Source organism: Stegodyphus dumicola, chromosome 8, assembly GCF_044657685.1.
Source record: "Stegodyphus dumicola isolate Sdum_Otavi_A_Nest chromosome 8, ASM4465768v1".
NCBI lineage: Eukaryota > Metazoa > Arthropoda > Arachnida > Araneae > Eresidae > Stegodyphus > Stegodyphus dumicola.
Window position 1 is genome coordinate 110021588 of NC_140775.1, and position 19930 is coordinate 110041517.

The window sequence follows — 19930 nt, forward strand, 5'->3', positions numbered from 1 at the left end:
TAAGGGCTTCACAAATGATTTAAGGCGAAATTGGCTGAACTTCTCATAGGCATAACAATTTAAATGACGACATAGTCGAAGAATTAAATCTTCTCTCAGCTATCGATGCCTAGTAACGTGGCCTAGAGAAGCAGAAACATGCTCTGTCTTACGACCCGAAAATCTCATCTTAAATACTCTCGAACTAATTTGCATTCTGGTTGGAAAATGTAAAGAGAATCGACAGTAAAAATTTAATCCATAAACTGGTTATTTAAAATAATAATAACCTCACAAAGTATAAAAGTTAAAAATAAATATAAATATGGTTTAACCTCACTTAAAAAGTACAATTTGTTCCGAATCTTACTTATAATGCAAAATATTCGTTAAGCGAAACAATGTTTTTCCTAGGAATCAATGTACAATAAAATGATGCGTTCCATTCCGAAACAAATACCCAAACAATGTTATAATAATGTAATTTATTATTTAAAATACACTCTTTTTTACAACAAAGTTATCTAAAGACGTTTTGCCTACGCTTCGAAATTCGGCGAAAATGAGACACAACATTATCGCTAAATAAATTTGTAGCGTACATAAATACCACCATATTAGGGCGCACTGGAAGGTTGTTGCTTTGCTGAGGGCGTCACCTCCTCCTGCCCTGAAAAAATCTCCGCAACTTGGGGTGTGACGTCAAATGAAGTTCCAAAAGCTCTTCCGTGGTCAGCTTCTCGAAATGCTCATCGATATTATTGCCATCCAACTCTAGTCCCCTAATCTTGGCAGAGACACAATCTCGTTCATTACAAGCTCCACAGGTCACTTGCTCACACCCTTAGGAGTAGCTTTCGATAACGCTGTTAGGTCAGAGCTTCTTCCATGCAGATATAGGGGTTTTGTTTTGACCCCTTCCCATACCTTGTCGATCATCTTGAGACAGACAACACTACGAAAGTGGTCTTTACTAAACTATCTGAGAATGAAATCGGTTGTTTCAATTACCTAAAAACAACGCTAGAACAGTGCTTTAGTCACATTTCATACGAGCCTTGTTATTAAACCTCCACATGACATTCAGCCTGCTCTTTTGGATTATATATTTCTTGAAGTCTCGTATCCTAATGGTAAACGAGCAGCAGTTTGGTTTTCAAATTGACACTTACATTTGTACAAAACAATAGCGTAAGACGGTTTTTCATTGGCTTGTTGTCTGGCAATGCCTTCTCCTCTGCTGTAATACAAGTTCATTTCCAGAACAAAGCCATCTCATCATAATTAGAAACCTGCTCTGGCAGGTAACCTGATGATCCTAGCATCCTCTTAATGAAGCCGGCAAAAATTAGTTTCTGATTCTTACAAATTATGTTTTTGTTAATAGCTTCGCCTTACATTTGCTTCTCTCTGATGCCTATGAGAAGCTATCTTTCAGCATCATCGAGAATACGTGGCTTTTGCATAGAAATTCTTATAACACCCTCTGAAGCATTATAATCTTATCCTTGTTTTAGAGGATAGTGCAAATCGTTGATGTAAACCAACTAAATGTGCGTGTTAGGTCAGCCATCCTCACACCTTGTTCTCGCTTCTGAATGCTTGATGCTTACCTTCTCAGTGTTTTGGCATTTTCTTTGGAGACAAATATGTAAGCATGCTTAAACTGTGCACTAAAAAATGCACAACAATGTGTCTGATTATAATATTCATAAGCAACAGAAAAATGTTTGTTCAAAGAAACCGAAACACGGACTAAGAACTGAGATGCAGCTAGAATCCTGCATGTGACGTCACAATGGCTCAACGTCACTCGTTCTGCGAAGCATCCTTCCTTAAGGGAGTAATTTTATTTTGCATTCTGCTTTGTTCGTTATGCGAATCACTCGTTACGGGAGGCGCTCGTTAAGCGAGGTTTGACTTTATATAGTAAAATTAAATATAAAAATTCATTATTCAAATTATTTGATAGTATAAAATCAGTATTTTGAATGGTTAAGAGATTTGGTGTAACAATAATTAAAATTATTGAACAAAAATAAAAGATTTTTTAGTAAGGCAATGAGGAACTATTTTTATGCCAAAGCATTAATTACATCTTCTTCAATGTATATTTTTTAATCAATTTCTATTTTTGTATTTTTCTTTAAATGCTGAAAAATGCGTTATAGATAAAAAAAAAATATTATTTTCTTATCGGAAATAATACAGTGCAAAGTCCGAGTTCCGGAATCGTTGGACGATTCGGAATTTCAGAAATTTCCTGATTTTAGATCCTCAGTTTAAATCTAGTAAGGCTACATACTGATACGGAAACACTGTGGCTTCGCTTATTGTTTAAACGAATTGAAACAGATCCTGGCCAACATCAATGCGGTATCAATCAATATATTGTCATTGGTCATGATGCAACTCCCTAGCCGGCAGGTGTTTGCAAATGGCATGCAGGAATCTCATTTAGTGGGGAGAAAATCTCATTTGCTGCATACCCACTTCTTTTGCTGGCAGTTTTATTCTCCATTCCTAGACTTTATAGAGGGCTGATTTATTATTATTGTTATTATTATTTTGTCTGATGATCCGGAGGTCCGGATATGCCTGGATTTCGGATTTTGTGCTTTAGCACTGCGAACTGTGATCATCTTCAACTAACTAATATATCCTGTTAGGTAGTTACCATACTGCTTAGTAAATTCAAACATATTATTTGTTCACTGTGTTACAGTGTATACTAACATGCAAATTCAGATATATTCTTGATTGCAGAATCAGGAATGTTTGTAATGTCAAATGAATGCAGACCGAGTTCATAGGGGACTGTAATAATGATACTCCGATCCTTGGTAACTTAAGGTGTACAGTTTTGATCTGTACATGAAATTTGAAAGAACAGAGTATTAAATTAATTTATTTTATATATTTTAGTTATAAGGCTGTATTTTTAATTAGCACTTAATTTAATTTCTTACTTAGATTTGAATCACTTCAATTAGACGCATATTTAAGCATTCTAAAATTCAAAATCCAAAATTCCAAAAAGCATTTTGCATAAAAGATAATCAACATTTGCATTTTGCATTGTCCGAAGCATTTTGTATAAAAGATACTCAATCTGTATACTTATGCCTTAAACCGTTGTTTATATACATAATTTATTTAAATACTTTAATGCTTAAAACTGAATGTAGCAATAGAAAATTTTTGTAATATTTTAAAAGGTCCGTCTTTTTTGATTTTGCATTCTTACATAATCAAACTGTTTCAGAAACTCAGATGTATAGATTTTCAAGATTCAAAGTGGATAAGTGCTGTAGAAGCATCTATTAAACAAGGATTTCCTATCTTGCTCCAGAACATGAATCCAGATCTTGATCCACTCTTGAGACCACTTTTGAAACAGTCGGATGATGTATCACTTATTTCTTTTAATGATAAAGAGTGGGAAAAGAATCCTAACTTTAAGCTGTACATGTCGACAAAACTGATGAACCCTCGGTTTCCCTGCACTGTTATCAATCATATTTGTATTGTCAATTTTACTATAAAGGAGAAAGGTAAGAAATAATGATATAGTTTTTGAAATAGATGGGGTGTCCACATTGTACCTTCCTAGTTTCAACACTTACGCTTTATATCTAATTTTATAGACCACTGTGTCAAAACTGCACCATGGAAAGGAATACTTGACAAGTTTCTCTGGAAAAAACAAATTATAATGAAACCAAACAATTCTGTTCAAGTTTAGTATGTGGAACTAAAAACAATTTTATTAATTATATTAATTGTGTAAATCTTCATAAACGTCACCAATTAAGTATGTTATAGGTTTCTAAAATTTTAAATTATGCTAATTGAATGCATTATTAAAAACAAAATAATGATGTAAGTCATTACAAACTGTATTTATTTCTTTCGCACTGCCGAGTTTGTTAATCATTTGCACATAGATTAAATTTTGATAATAAATTAAACTTTCTTTCGCTTTATTGAATAGCAGTATTTTGAGAACTAACTTTGTGTTGAAGATGCTGCAAGTTGTATTGAAAGTAAATTAAAGGTCTTACATTTCACCAAGTGCCAGCATTTGCTAAGTATATATACACAATAAATGTATATTAATATAACAAATTTAAGAGTCCAAAAATTTTGGAAAGCGTATACTAAAAAGGTTTCTAACATTAGAAAAGTATTCTATGGTTAGTCTGGTTTCACGCGTGCCTTTTTCAGTAGCGTGCAGAGTTTCAAGTTAACATTTATCTCCAGCTGTTTAAATCAAGTCCCATATAATGGTAACTTGATTCAGAGAAATGGATTGTAAATGTGATATTTTAATCTTCCATTCCACACTTTAGTTAAACACAATTTGTTCTTTATGTATTCTTATTAAGGGAAAAAAGATGAATAAAGTTCAGCATTCATGTGTAGCGTTGCGCGCCTCCAACTTGCACGCAACCAAGAGGTGACTGTTGAAACTGGATAAATGACAGAGTCTTGCTAAGGGTTTAAGTCCCTTTTTATTCAACGTAAAAAATTACAAGTGCGTGCTCTTGACGCTCACAAACTACGCCAACTCGGCGGTAAAATAAAAATAATAACCTGAAAAGAAACTAATGACAAGACTCTAAATACGAGGCTCTCTAAAAGTAACTAACCTCACGCGTTTTACAATACCGCTGCTAATTCAGCAAACTTGAAGATCACTTGAACGATTAACAATTCTTCCAGGCAAACACACAGGCCGAAACGCGGGGTTCTTCAATTTCTGGCTAACTACCTCCGCGCTCGTGAAGTAAGAACAGCACACCTCGAACGCGTTTCCTTTCTATTTAACTCAGAATACTTCCGCTGATAATTTGAATCCTTGCGCGTTCTACTAAAATTTACATACTCTGGCATTGGCAGTTCCAGGGAAGAGTAAGGCTTGACAGGAAAGATAGTTTAAACTTAAAATAAATGTTAGTTAAAATAAATATAAACCCTACACATGTAACAGAAGTATTCGAGAATAAAAGTATTCTTGAAATACAAACACTAGGAATTAATGGACTGTAGCTTTATTTTCTTTTACTTCTGTTTGGATGGACACTCTTGCCATCGCATACGTGCACCATCCAACACGCAATCAATACAATAATGGCCGCTAGCTAACCACGTTGTTGTTTTCTTTCATCGTGGTTGCCAGATCACTTCTGCGTTAATATACCGCCCGGGTTGTTACATAGTTAACAATGACCAAAATTAAACAGTTTTAAATCACCATATAGTCCAAATCATATATCACAAAATTTAAATTGATACGCATGATCAAAAGCAATAAACATAATTAACCACAGAACATGAAATGCACAACATCTAAATTAAAATACAATGCATATATAATAATTTAGGAAATATACATGAAATTATGTAACATCTACTGGTAGTACAGCTAATTTAGTTATTGGTCTTTTTAAAAACCCTTACTTGGTTTTTGCAATACAAACTCTAACCTTTTTATCCTTACTATAAATTACCTCTTCTATTTTACCCAGTAACCAAGTCGAAGTGGGCATATTGTCTTCCTTTACTAAAACTATAGTGCCCTTTCTAACGTTATCCTTAGAGAAATACCACTTAAATCGTTGCTGTAAATGACTGATGTAATCATTTTGCCATCTTTTCCACAAATATTGCGTTACTTTAGCAGTGCCCTGCCAGCGCTTTAAAGAACTATCAGAAAAATCAGTTAAATCAGGATCTGTTAATGATGTTAAAGGTCGCCCGATTAGAAAGTGTGCGAGTGCAAGAGCTTTTAAATCATTGGTGTCATTTGACAAAGGGGATATTGGACGTGAATTTAAAATTCCTTCAATCTGGTTCAAAATTGTAAGAAACTCCTCAAATGTAAAAATCAATCTCCCAACTGCACGCTTAAGATAAAACTTAAACGACTTAACACCTGCCTACCAGATACCACCAAAGTGAGGAGCCCTGGGAGGGATAAACTTCCAATGAATTCTTTCAGATGTCAGATATTTGGTTAAGAATTCATCAGGGTATTTCAACAAATTGTAGAGCCGCTTCAATTCATTGCTAGTCCCAACAAAATTTCGAGCGTTATCGCTAAATAAGGACGCGCATTTACCCCTTCTAGAAATAAATCGTTTCAAAGCTGAAATAAATGATTCTGTAGACTAATTTGAAACGATCTCGAGGTGGACTGCACGAGTCAAGAGGCAAACAAAAATTGCAACATAAATCTTGTGCACTACGCTCTTCTTCTGAGTTGTATACTTTATACCAAAAGGGCCACAAAAGCCAACACCAGTATGATTAAAGGGAAAGGATGGATTTAGTCTCTCTAATGGTAAACTTCCCATCTTTTGATCCAGCAATACTGGTTTTAGCTTGTCACGCGTAACACATTCTCTTACTATCTTTCTATCAAGATTACGCCCACTTATCGGCCAAAATTTTTGTCTAACACTATGCAAGAGCGCTTGTGCTCCAGTACGAAAGTTTCGAATATGGTAGTGTAACATAATTAAATGAGTCAGTTTATGATTTTTTGGCAGCACAGCAGGGTGCTTTGTGTTAAAGGGCAAGTTAGCTTCCTGCAGTCTACTGCCTACTCTAATAACTTGAGATTCATCTAAAAAGGGACATAAAAATTTTAACTGACTTTTTACATACTTCCCTTTTCTTAAATTCTTGAATTCTTCGGGAAAGCTTTGATGCTGGACTAAGGAAAGTAATTTATTTTCGCTTAAGGAAACCTAATCTACTGTCAGATGGCCCTACTTGTTTTTCCTTGGATCTACAATTTCTTATAAATCTTAAAACATAAGCAAAAACATTAATTAATTTAGCATAACAATTAGTAATACTAAAAACATAATCCTAAAGAGAATTTTTAACAGTTACTGTCAAATTTACATTAGAAATAAGTTTCAGTTCGCGCACATAGTTCTCATTTGAATTTTCAAAGTTGTTATTAACACTATTATAATTAATGACCAATTGATGCAGAAAGTTTGGTCCTTGAAACCACAAAGAGCTGTCAGCAATAATTTCCGGTCTCAGACCACGCGAAATTAGGTCAGCGGGATTGTTTGCGGTTTTATATATAAAGATGTTATTACCTTACACACAAGTCTGGAAAGGAGCTCTGTGGAAATTATTTTGATTAATTAATAGATGGCGCTAGCGTTGCGTGTTAACGCGACGCGACGTGCCTTCTGAATTTCCATAGACTCTCCACCGGCAGTTCGATAGATGGATGTCTGATGGTTCGCACACTGTTTGATTAGGAACACTTCGGTTCCTAATTAAAAGATTTCGATTTTCGATTATGAAAGCATATAGATATATATTATGAAAGCATATAGATATATATTATGAAAGCATATAGATATATATTATGAAAGCATATAGATATATATTCTAGACGGCATATAGGCCGTCTAGAATTGGATTTAGCACCTTGCAAGTGTGCGAAGTCAGCAAAAAAGGTAAGACTAAATTTTCTAATTTGTAGAGTAACTATGGCAGAAGAGTCTGTTGTTAAATTAAAATCGAAACGCAAAGTTATCAGGACCACCGTGTCCAAGATTCTAAAAAAAATTGAATCGGAGTTGAATAAAGAAGAAATTGATACAAGTACATTATAAGAAAATTTAGATGAATTAATCACGAAATCGAAAGCTCTGAGTGAGTTAGATGCTCAGATAGAGCGTGACTTGAAATCAGAGGCGGAAGAGTTTGAAACGGAAATTCTATCTTGTATCGAATACGAAGAGAAAATTCAGTTATGGCAATTCAGAGCAAATAAAAAATTGAAAGAATTAAATAAAGTAACAAATTCGGATAATGAAAACTCTCTTAACGAAACTAATTCTAAAATCGAAAGCAATAAATGTACGCGTCTGCCAAAGTTAACCATCGCTAAATTCTATGGAGATTATACCCAGTGGAGAAGTTTTTGGAACTCTTTCAAGTTAGCAATCCATGATAATGAAGCTTTAACAAAGATCGAAAAATTTAATTATTTGAAATCGTACTTATGCGGCAATGCTGCAAACGCGATAGAAGGTTTTTGCATTTCGGAACCAAATTACGATGAAGTTGTCGAAATACTTAAAAACAGGTTTGGCAGAAAAGATATAATTATACACTCACACATGCAAAAACTCCTGAATCTTACCCCAGTAACCAAATACAGTGACACTTTAAAACTTCGCAAACTTTGTGACACTATAGAAACTCAAATACACAGCTTAAAATCATTAGAAGTCACACCGGATAAATACAGTTATATGTTGATTCCAGCCATAATGAAAACTCTGCCATCTGATATAACCTTAGAATTCAATCGTAAAACGGATTCGTCATTTTTTTTTAATGTTGACGAATTATTGCAGTTTGTTCGTTCAGAACTCGAAAGTCGCGAGAGAAGCCATCTTTTGCTCTCCACTCATAAATCAGAAATCACTTCCTGTGTTTATAAAGAGAAGGGAGGGAAGGCGAGTATCGTCCATTCCACTCAGCAGCTGCTGGCGCCGGTTAAAGAAAACAAAACTACTAATTGCTGTCTGTTTTGTAATACATCCAAACATGTTACTGAAGACTGTCAATCGCTGACAGTTGAATTTATTACGTAAACATGCCAAATGTTACCTTTGCCTGAAATCAAACCACCGCATAAAGCAGTGTCGAAGCGATCTCGTCTGCTCCAAGTGCAAAGGTCGACATAACCGTTCAATATGCTTTCGCGCTGAGAAAGAACGAAATGAAAAAAATAAAAGTATAGAAGATTCGCATGTTCTTTCAGCATTCTCAGGCAGCAAAATTAAAACTATTTCGCTTCAAACGTGTTGCGTAACACTTCGAACAACTACGCAATTGGTTTTAATTAGAGCTCTACTGGATTCTGGTAGTATGCGCTCCTTCCTAAGAAAAGAAATCTCGGATAAATTGAAGCTTCCTGTTATTCGAACAGAGACTCTTTCGGTATTTACGTTTCGAAATAAAACACCCATTAGAAAAACATTTGACGTTGTTAAGATAAAATTACAGAACAAGGAAACACCGAATTTGAAAATCGAAATTGAAGCTCTCGTGACTGAACAAATTTCAAGTTCTGATTTACCACCTCCTAATCTTGATAGACACATTTTAGGCAAACAGTTAGAAGGTTTACAACTCGCAGATTCTTGGGATTGCAAAGAAAAAATTACTGTTTTGATAGGAGCTGATCATTATTATGATGTAGTAACTGGGAAACTTAAGCGTTTAAACAAACATTTAGTAGCTGCTGAAACGTTATTCGGTTGGTCTGCTAGGTTACACTAAAGGTACTGCACACACGTCCACAGCCTTTAATATCATAGTTGAGGAAGTTATAATATCTGATCAGATAAAGAAATTTTGGGAGCTTGAAAGTTTAGGTATAAAACCTGAAAATGAATCATCCGACTCATTAGACAATACCAGAATGGAAAAATTCGAATCGGAAATTTTATACAAAAAATCTCGTTACAAGGTTAGGCTGCCATGGAAGTCTGATAGACAATATGAGTTACATGACAATAAAGCGATCGCGCTGAAACGATTTGAGAAACTTGTAAAGCGATTTCAGAATAACCCTGAACTCTTTTATTCGTACCAAACAGTTCTACAAGATTATTTACAACAAAACATCATCGAACTAGTTCCAGACACTGTTGATAGTGAATCTCAAATCTCATTTTATTTGCCTCACAGAGAAATCGTTCGTACTGATCGAATTACTAGTAAACTACGTATCGTATTCGACGCGTCTTCACATGGAACCTAGTGAAACCTCGTTAAATGACTGCTTGCATATTGGTCCAAATTTGTATCCTGACATTCTTGAACTTCTGTTGGCCTTCAGGCTTCATCCTGTAGCATTTACAAGTGACATAAAGCAGGCTTTTCTTCAGATAGAAGTAGATGAGAAGGACAGAGATGTAACGCGTTTTCTGTTTACTAAAAACCCATTCGATGATCCACAAAATTTTATAACTTATCGGTTCACACGTGTGTTATTTGGCGTAAATAGCAGTCCATTTTTACTGGCTGCAACCATTAAACACCATTTGAAACAATATGAGAAAACCTACCCTGCGACTTGCGAATTTTTAAATGATCACATTTATGTAGATGACATCATTGGAGGACACCAAAACGTTGAACTTGCTTTCAATACCAGTTTAGAATGCGTCAACATTTTTAGAGATGCTAGTATGATTCTACATAAATGGCACACTAATTCTCAAGAACTGCGCGAATTATGGATTAAAGAAGGTATTGAATCCGAGGAATCTAGTCATGCTTCGGAAGCTAAAAATCCTCCATTGAAAGTGTTAGGAGTCGCTTGGGACAACCAAGGTGACATAATTTACTTTGATGTAAAAAATTTGATAACATTTCTATCAAAACAAGTTAATACTAAACGTTTTGTCCTACAAGCAATAGGACGAAATTTTGATCCTATAGGTCTATTATCACCGTTTGTTTGAGTCAAAATTATTGCAGCAAATTTGGACACTTGCTTTAGATTGAGATGATGAACTACCAGAAAATTTATGTTCTGCATGGAAAACATGGTGCAAAGAAGTTTCCAATTTAGACGAAATCGGTATTCCACGATATTATATTTCTTCAATCGGTAATAGTGATGTTGAAAGGATTGAACTGCACTGTTTTTCTGACGCTAGCAAAAAGGCGTATGGTACAGTAGCGTATCTGCGTATAATTTCTAGCAATGAACAAATATTTACGGTTTTTGTTGCTTCAAAGACTAGAGTAGCGCCGTTAAAACCGCTAACCTTACCTAGGTTGGAACTAATGGGAGCTCTTTTATCAACCAAATTAGGCACTAGCATCACTAAAGTTTTGAAGTTACAACTTTCTTGTTTTTTCTGGACTGATTCAAAAATCACACTTTTCTGGATAAAAGACTGCGCAAAGAAATTTAAGCTTTTCGTTAAAAATCGTATTCAGGAAATACAAAATTTGACATCCCCAGAAAATTGGCGTTATTGCCCCGGTAAATGTAATCCCGCTGATTTGGCTTCGAGAGGAGCTAAACTTCCAGAGCTGAAAAACAATCCTATCTGGTTTCAAGGACCAGAATGGCTTAGAATGTCATCTGAATTGTGGCCGTGACAGAATGAAGAGAAACCTGTCATTGAGGAAGAATTAGAATACCGCAAGAATATTAATTATATTTATCAATTTGTGTGCACAGCAGTTGAAGAAAGGCTTGTAGACATCTCAAAATATAGTAATTTAAGAAAATTGTTGAGAATAACTGGTTGGATAAAGAGATTCATCGGTAAAATTAGGAAAACAAACCATTTGACAGGTCCATTAACGACTGAAAAAATAGTAGATGCCGAAAATTATTGGATTCGATCTGAACAAGAACGTTTTTATTCCAAAGAAATCGAGTCTCTGAAGAGAGCGAATAAAGTCGAAAAGAAATCATCTTTATATCTTTTTAACCCATTTTTAAAACAAAACGGGAAACTGAGAGCAGGAGGAAGATTAGAACATTATAGTTTGTCACATGATGAAAAACATCCAGCAATTGTTTCAAGAGACTCCTGGCTAACGAATTTAATTGTAGAAAGTACACATGTTAAAATGATGCATGGAGGAGTAGCAACGACCTTAGCTGAAATTCGAAGTTGCGTTTGGATCCCAAAAGGACGTCAATTTATCAAGAAAATAATAAACAAGTGTCTTATTTGTAAAAGATATTCATTGAAGTCTGCTGACCAGACCACTTCTCAACTTCCAGAAGACAGAATCAATGAGACACAACCATTCTACGTGTCTGGCATCGATTTTGTTGGGCCGATTTACGTAAAAAACATCGAAGGAAGTCAAAAAGCCTATGTAACATTATTTACATGCGCTATCACTAGAGCCATACACCTGGAACTTGTACCAAATCTCTCTACAGATTCTTTCTTGATGGCATTCAAAAAATTCACATCTAGGAGAGGCAATTGTCGAGTAATTTATTCGGACAACGCGAAAACTTTTAAATAGGGAAAAACGGAACTCGAACATTTCTCTAAACTATTGTCGAATGAGAAATTCCAAGATTTTCTGTCGAATGAAAGAATCAGTTGGAAGTTTATAATAGAACGAGGGGCTTGGTGGGGAGGCTTCTACGAGAGATTAGTAAAATCATTAAAAGAGTGCTTAAGAAAAATTCTCCGTAAAGCTTTACTAACGTTTGAAGAATTGTCAACGGTTTTAGCACAAGTGGAAGCTGTTTTGAATTCTCGTCCTTTGACATATGTATACAATGAGCACAAGGAACCGTTGCCACTGAAGGCAGTCAATTTTTTGATTTTTGGAAACAAGGATTCTACATTACCTATTAACTTTAATTTCATTGTTAAAGATGGCTCTAGCAAGTCCTCTCTGACTAAAAGAAAGATTTACCAAGATTTATTGGTTAGGCAATTGTGGACTAAATGGAAAAAACAATATTTGATGAATCTTCGGACAGCTCATCAATTAAAAAATCCTAACGTTTATGATGATCTGAAAGTTGATGATCTTGTATTAATTGAAGGCAACAATAAGTGCAAACTTTTGTGGAATTGTGGTAGAGTGATCAACGTTTTCCGTGGTCGTGATAACAAAGTTCGTTCTTGTGAACTAAAAACTGCAGATAGAACAATAATAAAGCGACCAGTTCAGTTATTATATCCTTTAGAAATTTAAAAACATTTTTATCGTTTAATAATATGAATATGATTGAATATGTTTTATGCAATTGTTTATTTTGCTAATTTAGTTTCATATGATTAGATTAAAAATAGTTTAGATTTACTGAAGTAGTGTCAAATTGTATTTGGTTTTTAACATACCTTTTTTTAGAATTTAGTATAGTGATTATAGTTTGAATATATTTTCTATTCATTTAATATACTTATCAATTGTTTTATAATTATATGTTAAAATACTTATTGGTATAAATTCTGATTGTTGTTAGATTAATGTGAACTCTTGACAGAGTTCAGGTGGGGAGTGTGTGGAAATTATTTTGATTAATTGATAGATGGTGCTAACGTTGCGTGTTAACGCGACGCGACGTGCCTTCTGAATTTCCATAGACTCTCCACCGGCAGTTCGATAGATGGATGTCTGATGGTTCGCACACTGTTTGATTAGGAACACTTCGGTTCCTATTTTTATGATTTCGATTATGAGAGCATATAGATTTGTTTGTCAACTGAACCACCATGTTTTGATCAATGATCTGTAAATATTGTACATATTAAAAGTTACATTTTAAAAGTGATCGATGTCGATTTATAGATCTTAGAATATTTTGAAATAAGCTCTGCTGCACACAACTCCAGACGAGGACTGGTTATTACTTTGATAGGCGATACTCGAGATTTGCTGCAAAGTAAAGTCACTTTAACTTCGACAGTTTCAGAGACACAGCGCAAGTAAATTACTCCACCATACCCAAACTTTGAAGCATCAGCAAAACAGTGGACCTCAATTTCTTTAATTGATTCTATTAGAGTGTAACGAGGGACTTTGATTTGTCTTAACTCTGGTAGGGCCTTTCGAAATGCCTCCCATTCTTGTCGCTCTTTGAAAGGAAGTGGATCATCCCACTCTAGATGTAAAAGCCACAGCCTTTGCAGGAATATCTTAGCACGCATGATTACAGGCCCTAAAGGATCAAACAGTTTAGCAATATCTGCCAAAACCGTGCGTTTTGTACAGATTTTTGACGAACTAGACACAGTAAAACTAAAAGAGTCTTCTTCTGGATTCCATCTTAAACCCAGAGTCTGTACGGTGCTTTGTGAAGATTCTCCAAAACGATTCTCTTGTTTTTCGAATGGAACTTGGTCTAAAAGAATTTTTTTCGTTTGAGCACCATTTGCGCAATTCAATTTTCGCAGATTGTAATCATGGCTATTAACTTCGGCTACAATTCTACAGCAAAGGTGATATCTTCTGCGCCAGACAAAATGTCATCAACATAAAAATCGTTGAGTGTCGTTTTAGAAGCCAATGGATACTTGTCCTTTTCATCTATGGCTAACTGCTTCAACACTCTTGTTGCTAAAAAAGGCGCTGATTTTGTTCCATATGTTACCGTAAGTAATTGACAAAGTTTAGATGCATCATTCAACGTATTTTTCCAAAGGATGCATTGAAGTTTGCGTTGCTCAGGATCTATACGAATCTGCCGATACATTTTACCTATATCAGCAGTGAAAGCCACCTTGTGTTTTCTAAATCGTAGCAAGATAGAAAACAGGTCATCTTGACTACACCTCCATTCATCAAACAGTCGTTTAATGAAAAACCAGACGATGAAGGAGCCAATGTGTCGAATACCACTCGTACTGCTCTCTGCCTTATAAACACCATGATGAGGCATTATGTATTTAGGAGTTTCCGACACACTCTGCATTTTTTGCATATGCCCTAATGCTTCATATTCACTCATGAACTCACAATACATCTTAGACTTGTCAGGGGTTTTGTCTAGTCTCTTCCACAAATTATTTAACCATTGGGTGGCCAGTTGCAAAGAATCACCCAAATGAACATCTTGCCTTAATGGTAGAGTCACTACATATCTACCCTGAATATCCCTCTGATGGGTTTTCACAAAATGCTCCTCACATTCTACTTCTTTATTTTTTACTTTGAGAGATTCTGTAACAGCCTCAATTTCCCAAAAGGACTTGATTAGTGAATTTAAGTCTTTTTCCACTTTCATAAATCCGCACTGAATCGTATTGCCTGAATCTGAACCAACATTTACACCGGTAGCAATGTATCCAAATACGGAATTTTTGAAGAGTTAAATTAGAATTTCGTGGATGAATTTGATCAGCCTACAATAGTTCATAAAAGCATTATGCATTTAACAAGGCATATATTTGCTGGGGTTTGTTAAAATGAGGATCCGCTAATTTGATCTTTTGCAGAAGCTGTGAAAATGAAAAATTAAAATAATTCACTGGTACTAAATCATTAATTTTAGCTACAACAAAGAATTCAAGAGCTCGGTGGTAATCACGCTTGTTTGATACCACAGCAGTAAGCTTGGATTTTACCGATAGAGCTATTCCATTTAAACATGAAATTGATATGTTAATTTTATTCCCTTTTATTCCAAGCCTATTAGCGAAATCATAGGTAAAACACGAACACTGACTTCCGCAGTCAAGCAAAGCTCGACAAGCAATAAAATTCCCGCAAGAATCTTTAATATAAATAATAGCAGTAGATAGTAATACCTCCTTCGAAATCACTTGTGAAGCAGTTACAGACGCAACAATAAATCCCGAATTGTTTATTTGGTTGCAATTAGATAATATTTCAAAACATCTGGCGTCAGGGTTTAGATTCGAGTTGTCTACTAAAGGAGGGTCAGAATTATTAGCCGGTGCTCCCTCCCTCCCCACACAACTCGCTATGGTAGCAGGTGATTGCGAAATGTCTTGATTGGGAAAATGCAGTAAACTATGATGTTTTTTCATGCATTTTGAACAGCTGAATTCTGAACGGCAGTTCTTTGCAGAATGAGTCGGATTAAAACCCAAGCAATTAAAGCATAATTTATGTTTCTTAAAAAATTGGAACTACTCTGATATGCGCCCTCAAGTCGACAAATTTCGCGCCAAATATTTTTGGCGAGAAACTTCACGCTGCCATATTACTATCTAAATTTTTTGTCTACATTTCGAACTTTTAGCCTAAAATGTCTCCAAAAACGCGGTTTTCGCACATGCAAAAACTACGTTTTCAACATACAATTTAGCTAAAAATCCGAAAGAAAAACAAAAAATTTAGATAGCAAAAAAGTAAAGTTTCTAACCAAAAATATTTGACAAGAATCCATGTACACAGCGACATGTTTTAACTTAAAAAAAACATCTACGAATTGCACAATGTAGGCAACGAACGAATCTACAAACTACGCACACCTCGCTTTAATAAATTAAAATAACAACAATAAATTTCAAAGAATACCATGTACACAGCATCCTGTTTAAACTTTAAAAAAATTCTACGAATTGCACAATTTAGGCAAGGAAGGAATCTACGATCTACGCACTCCTCGCTTTAATAAAATAACATAACAACAATAAATTTCAAATAATACCATGTACACAGCATTCTGTTTCAACTTTAAAAACATCTACGAATTGCACAGTCTAGACACTAAGCAACAAAATAAATTTCAAACAATTTAAAAAAACAACATTAACGACAGAAATTCATACTAAAGAACCAATGAACATAACATTCTACAAAATAAGAACAAGGATAAAATAAAATGCACTTACCATGAATTAATGCGTTTTCGAATAGCAGAAATATAAATTTCATACCGCCTTTAACATGCCGCCACGTAATCACTATCGTATTTACATGACAGCCAGACACACTTTCCAGAAAATTTATACTATGGTTCACAAATAAATAAAATCACAAATCCCTACTTCTATCATGCACTGCCATTAAAAATAATCTCCCAGACCCTCTTTCCACACTTCCAAATACCCACTACCCCTCAACAGGATAGCCACAATGATATTTCCTTTTGCCGAACTTCAATTCAACAACTACCATTTTATCTTTCTCTCCCATCTTCTCAGACACAGAGGCGAACCAACGAGCTCCAACGAAAGATTTTTCAACGTCAACAGGGTTGCCATAGAACACGCAATCGTGCCAAAAACCAGCGCAGAACACATATCGCCACATTTGGTGAAATTAGGGCGCATATTAGAGTTGTACCAAAAAATTCAAGACGTTCACTTACAGTCATTTTCAAGAAAGAATTACATTTATACAACTTGTGAAAATTGTTACTTTTACAACAAATACATTTAAAATCTTGACCTTTAACATTTGATACTGAAGCAGTCACCTTTTGAATAGGTTGACCCTTTTTCCCATTAAACACATTAGATGACTTTGACGACTGCAAAGTTCTAGCATGATTTTTTAGACATGCAATAAGCTCAGATAATTTAGGTAACTCACTTGTTTTTGAATCTCTTTCCCACTGTTGTGTAATTTGAAGAAAAAGGCTAGAGGGCGTTGTTGCTCGCTTAGTTGTATGAGAATAAAGTTTGTTCATGTTGAAGGCGGCGGCCTAAGAATACGCTCTGTATATAGTAATTAAAATATTGTTTAAAATGTAAAAGTGTTAAAATTAGTAAACCCACTGAACCACCATCATCTGATTTGGAGATGCACAAAATTATTAGATGGTGCATCGGCGTAAGGAATTAAGGCTTTGTGAAGATTTTAGGTGTTCGATCCAAGTGTTTCGATTTCAATGGATATTTCATATTCAAGTGACAATGGAATTCCAAATAAAGGTAGGGAAATCTTAAATTAATTATTTAGTGATTATTTGTAGTACATTAGTAAGTATTTATTATTGCTGTCGTGGGTGTATTTAAATTAAATAAAATGGAAGAAAAGTTAGATAGATTGAAACGTAAACGTTCCACATTGAGATCGTCTGTTACTAGGTTAATTAAAGTGATTGAAGATAAATTAAAAATTGAAGGGGAGGAAAATTCGATTAAAGAATTACGAGAATTGTTTGAATTATTAACCGAAAAGAAAAATAATTTGAGAACGCTTGATGATGAAATACAAGAGTTAATTGATGTTAACTTAATTGAAGAAGATTGTAGTATAAGCGAAGAATACAATGACAAATGTATAATTGCTTGTAGTCAAATTAAGCAGTTTCTAGGTGCGGTTACCTAAGTACCGCCAGCGAGGAATCCCCTAAGTTCTGATTTAAACCAGTCTAGTGGTAATGGAATTTTGCATGTAAGTTCCAGTTCTAGTGGGAATAGTACGCTGAAATTACCAAAATTAATGATTGATAAATTTTGGGGAGACCCCAAACAATGGAATGAATTTTGGAATAGTTTCGAAAATTCGATACATAAAAACGAAACGCTTTCAAAAATACAAAAGTTTGTATACTTAAAAACATTCTTAACGGGACAAGCTTCGAATGTTGTGTCAGGCTTTGAGTTAACAGAAAGTAATTATGATAGTTGTGTAGCATTACTAAAGGACAGATATGGTCGAAAAGACCTGATCATTAATTCATTCATGAATAAAATTCTCAATTTAGAAGCCGTTAAAAATTCTGCTAACGTAAAGGCTTTACGTAAATTATATGACGAATTAGAAGTTTCGATTCGTAATTTGGAAACTTTAGAAGTAACTTCTGGCTCATATGGACATTTATTAATTCCAATATTATTAAAATTAATTCCGGACGATTTAGTTTTGGAATTTAATCGGCAAAGAGGATCGAAAGATAAAGTTGAAGTTTCGGAATTAACACAATTTATTAAAACGGAAATAGAATGCAGGGAAATTTCAAATCTAGTATTAAGCGGAAGGAAAAATCCTGTGCCTCCGCGAGTCGATCAATCAAAATATGAAACTAGAAAATATGTAAAAAATACATCCACGGCTGCATTTCATCCTGCAGTTAACCGAAAATGCATCTTTTGTGATAATTTGCACGAGTCATTTAAATGCGAAGTAAATGTCTCTGATAAATTAAAGAAACTAAGATCCGAAAACCGCTGCTTTTCTTGTTTTAAAAAATTCCATACATCAGAAAGGTGCAGAAATAAAACTAAATGTAATAAATGTGGCGGTATGTTTCACAATGAATCGATTTGTACTAATAAATCCCTTGTAAACAAAAAGTTGGAACAAGGTTATTCAAAAAATGAAACTGAATCTCTGACTTTGAATTCTGAGGAAAGAAATAAAGTTCAAAACTTAAAATTGATTGCTTCTGTTCCTCAAGGTGATAATAATAATGACTGTAATGCCAGGGAAATATTATTACAAACTTGTACAGTTTATGCTTGTTCTAAGTATAAATCAAAATTAACTAGATTAATTCTTGATCAAGGCAGTCACAGATCCTTTATAACGAAAAAATTGGCCGACCATTTAAAACTTACTCCAATCCGTTATGAAAGACTTTCTGTTTATTCATTTGGTGCGACGAAGGCAGTGAATCATTCCTATCCGGTCGTTGAAATCGAAATTCAGAATTGGAAACAAACTAATAAAATAAAAATTGAATGTTTTTGATCTCGGATGTTATTTCCTCGGCGTCCATCAGTGTGCCTAGTAAACAAATTGCAGACTTCAATGAGCATATGGGGTTGCAGATCGCCGATTGCGCAAGAAAAAATAACATAGATGTTGAGATATTAATTGGAGGGGATGAATTCTGGAATGTAGTTTATTCTGAAAGAATTAAAATATCTGAAGGGTTGTACGTAGTCAGTTCTGTGTTTGGTTGGGTTGCCGCAGGAATCGAGAAAAATAAAACAAACAAAAATTGTTCTGAAAATTTAGCGGTAATGACAAACACTGTTGTGTTGAAAAATTTAAGAGATTTTTGGGAATTAGAACATATGGGAATTAATGATTCTGGTGATTATTCCGATATTGACTGCGAAATAGTAGATCAGTTTGAAAGAAATTTGCAGTTTAAAAACGGACGATATGAGGCAAATTTAATCTGGAAATACAGTCCGAATAATTTAGGAAATAATTTTGAGGTAGCTAAGAAACGATTCGCAAACCTTCACAATAAACTAAGTAAAACTCAAGGAGATTTTTCAGGAATATAAAAATATAATTGAGAACCAGATATTAGAAGGAATTGTGGAGGAATGTCCGAATAATGATACAAATTTGGGATATTTTATGCCTCACCGAGCAGTGATACGACCTAGTGAAACTACTAAGGTAAGAATTGTGTACGATGCTAGCTCAAGGACAGAGGACACAAATTCGTTAAATGACTGCCTTGAATCGGGACCTAATCTAAATCCAAATATACTAGACATTATGTTAAATTTTCGTAAGT

At 34.6% G+C, this 19930-nt stretch overlaps 1 protein-coding gene across 6 annotated transcripts in view; it reads left to right on the top strand.

The window, feature by feature from the left end:
• LOC118183304 (dynein axonemal heavy chain 2-like) overlaps nt 1-19930 on the top strand; it is a 405957-nt gene that overhangs the window by 257692 nt on the left and 128335 nt on the right. For all 6 annotated transcript variants that reach the window (XM_085822262.1, XM_085822261.1, XM_085822260.1 and 3 more), the window contains one exon: nt 3245-3533. In XM_085822262.1, the coding sequence (XP_085678388.1) occupies nt 3245-3533 (289 nt within the window). The remainder of the gene's footprint in view (nt 1-3244; nt 3534-19930) is intronic.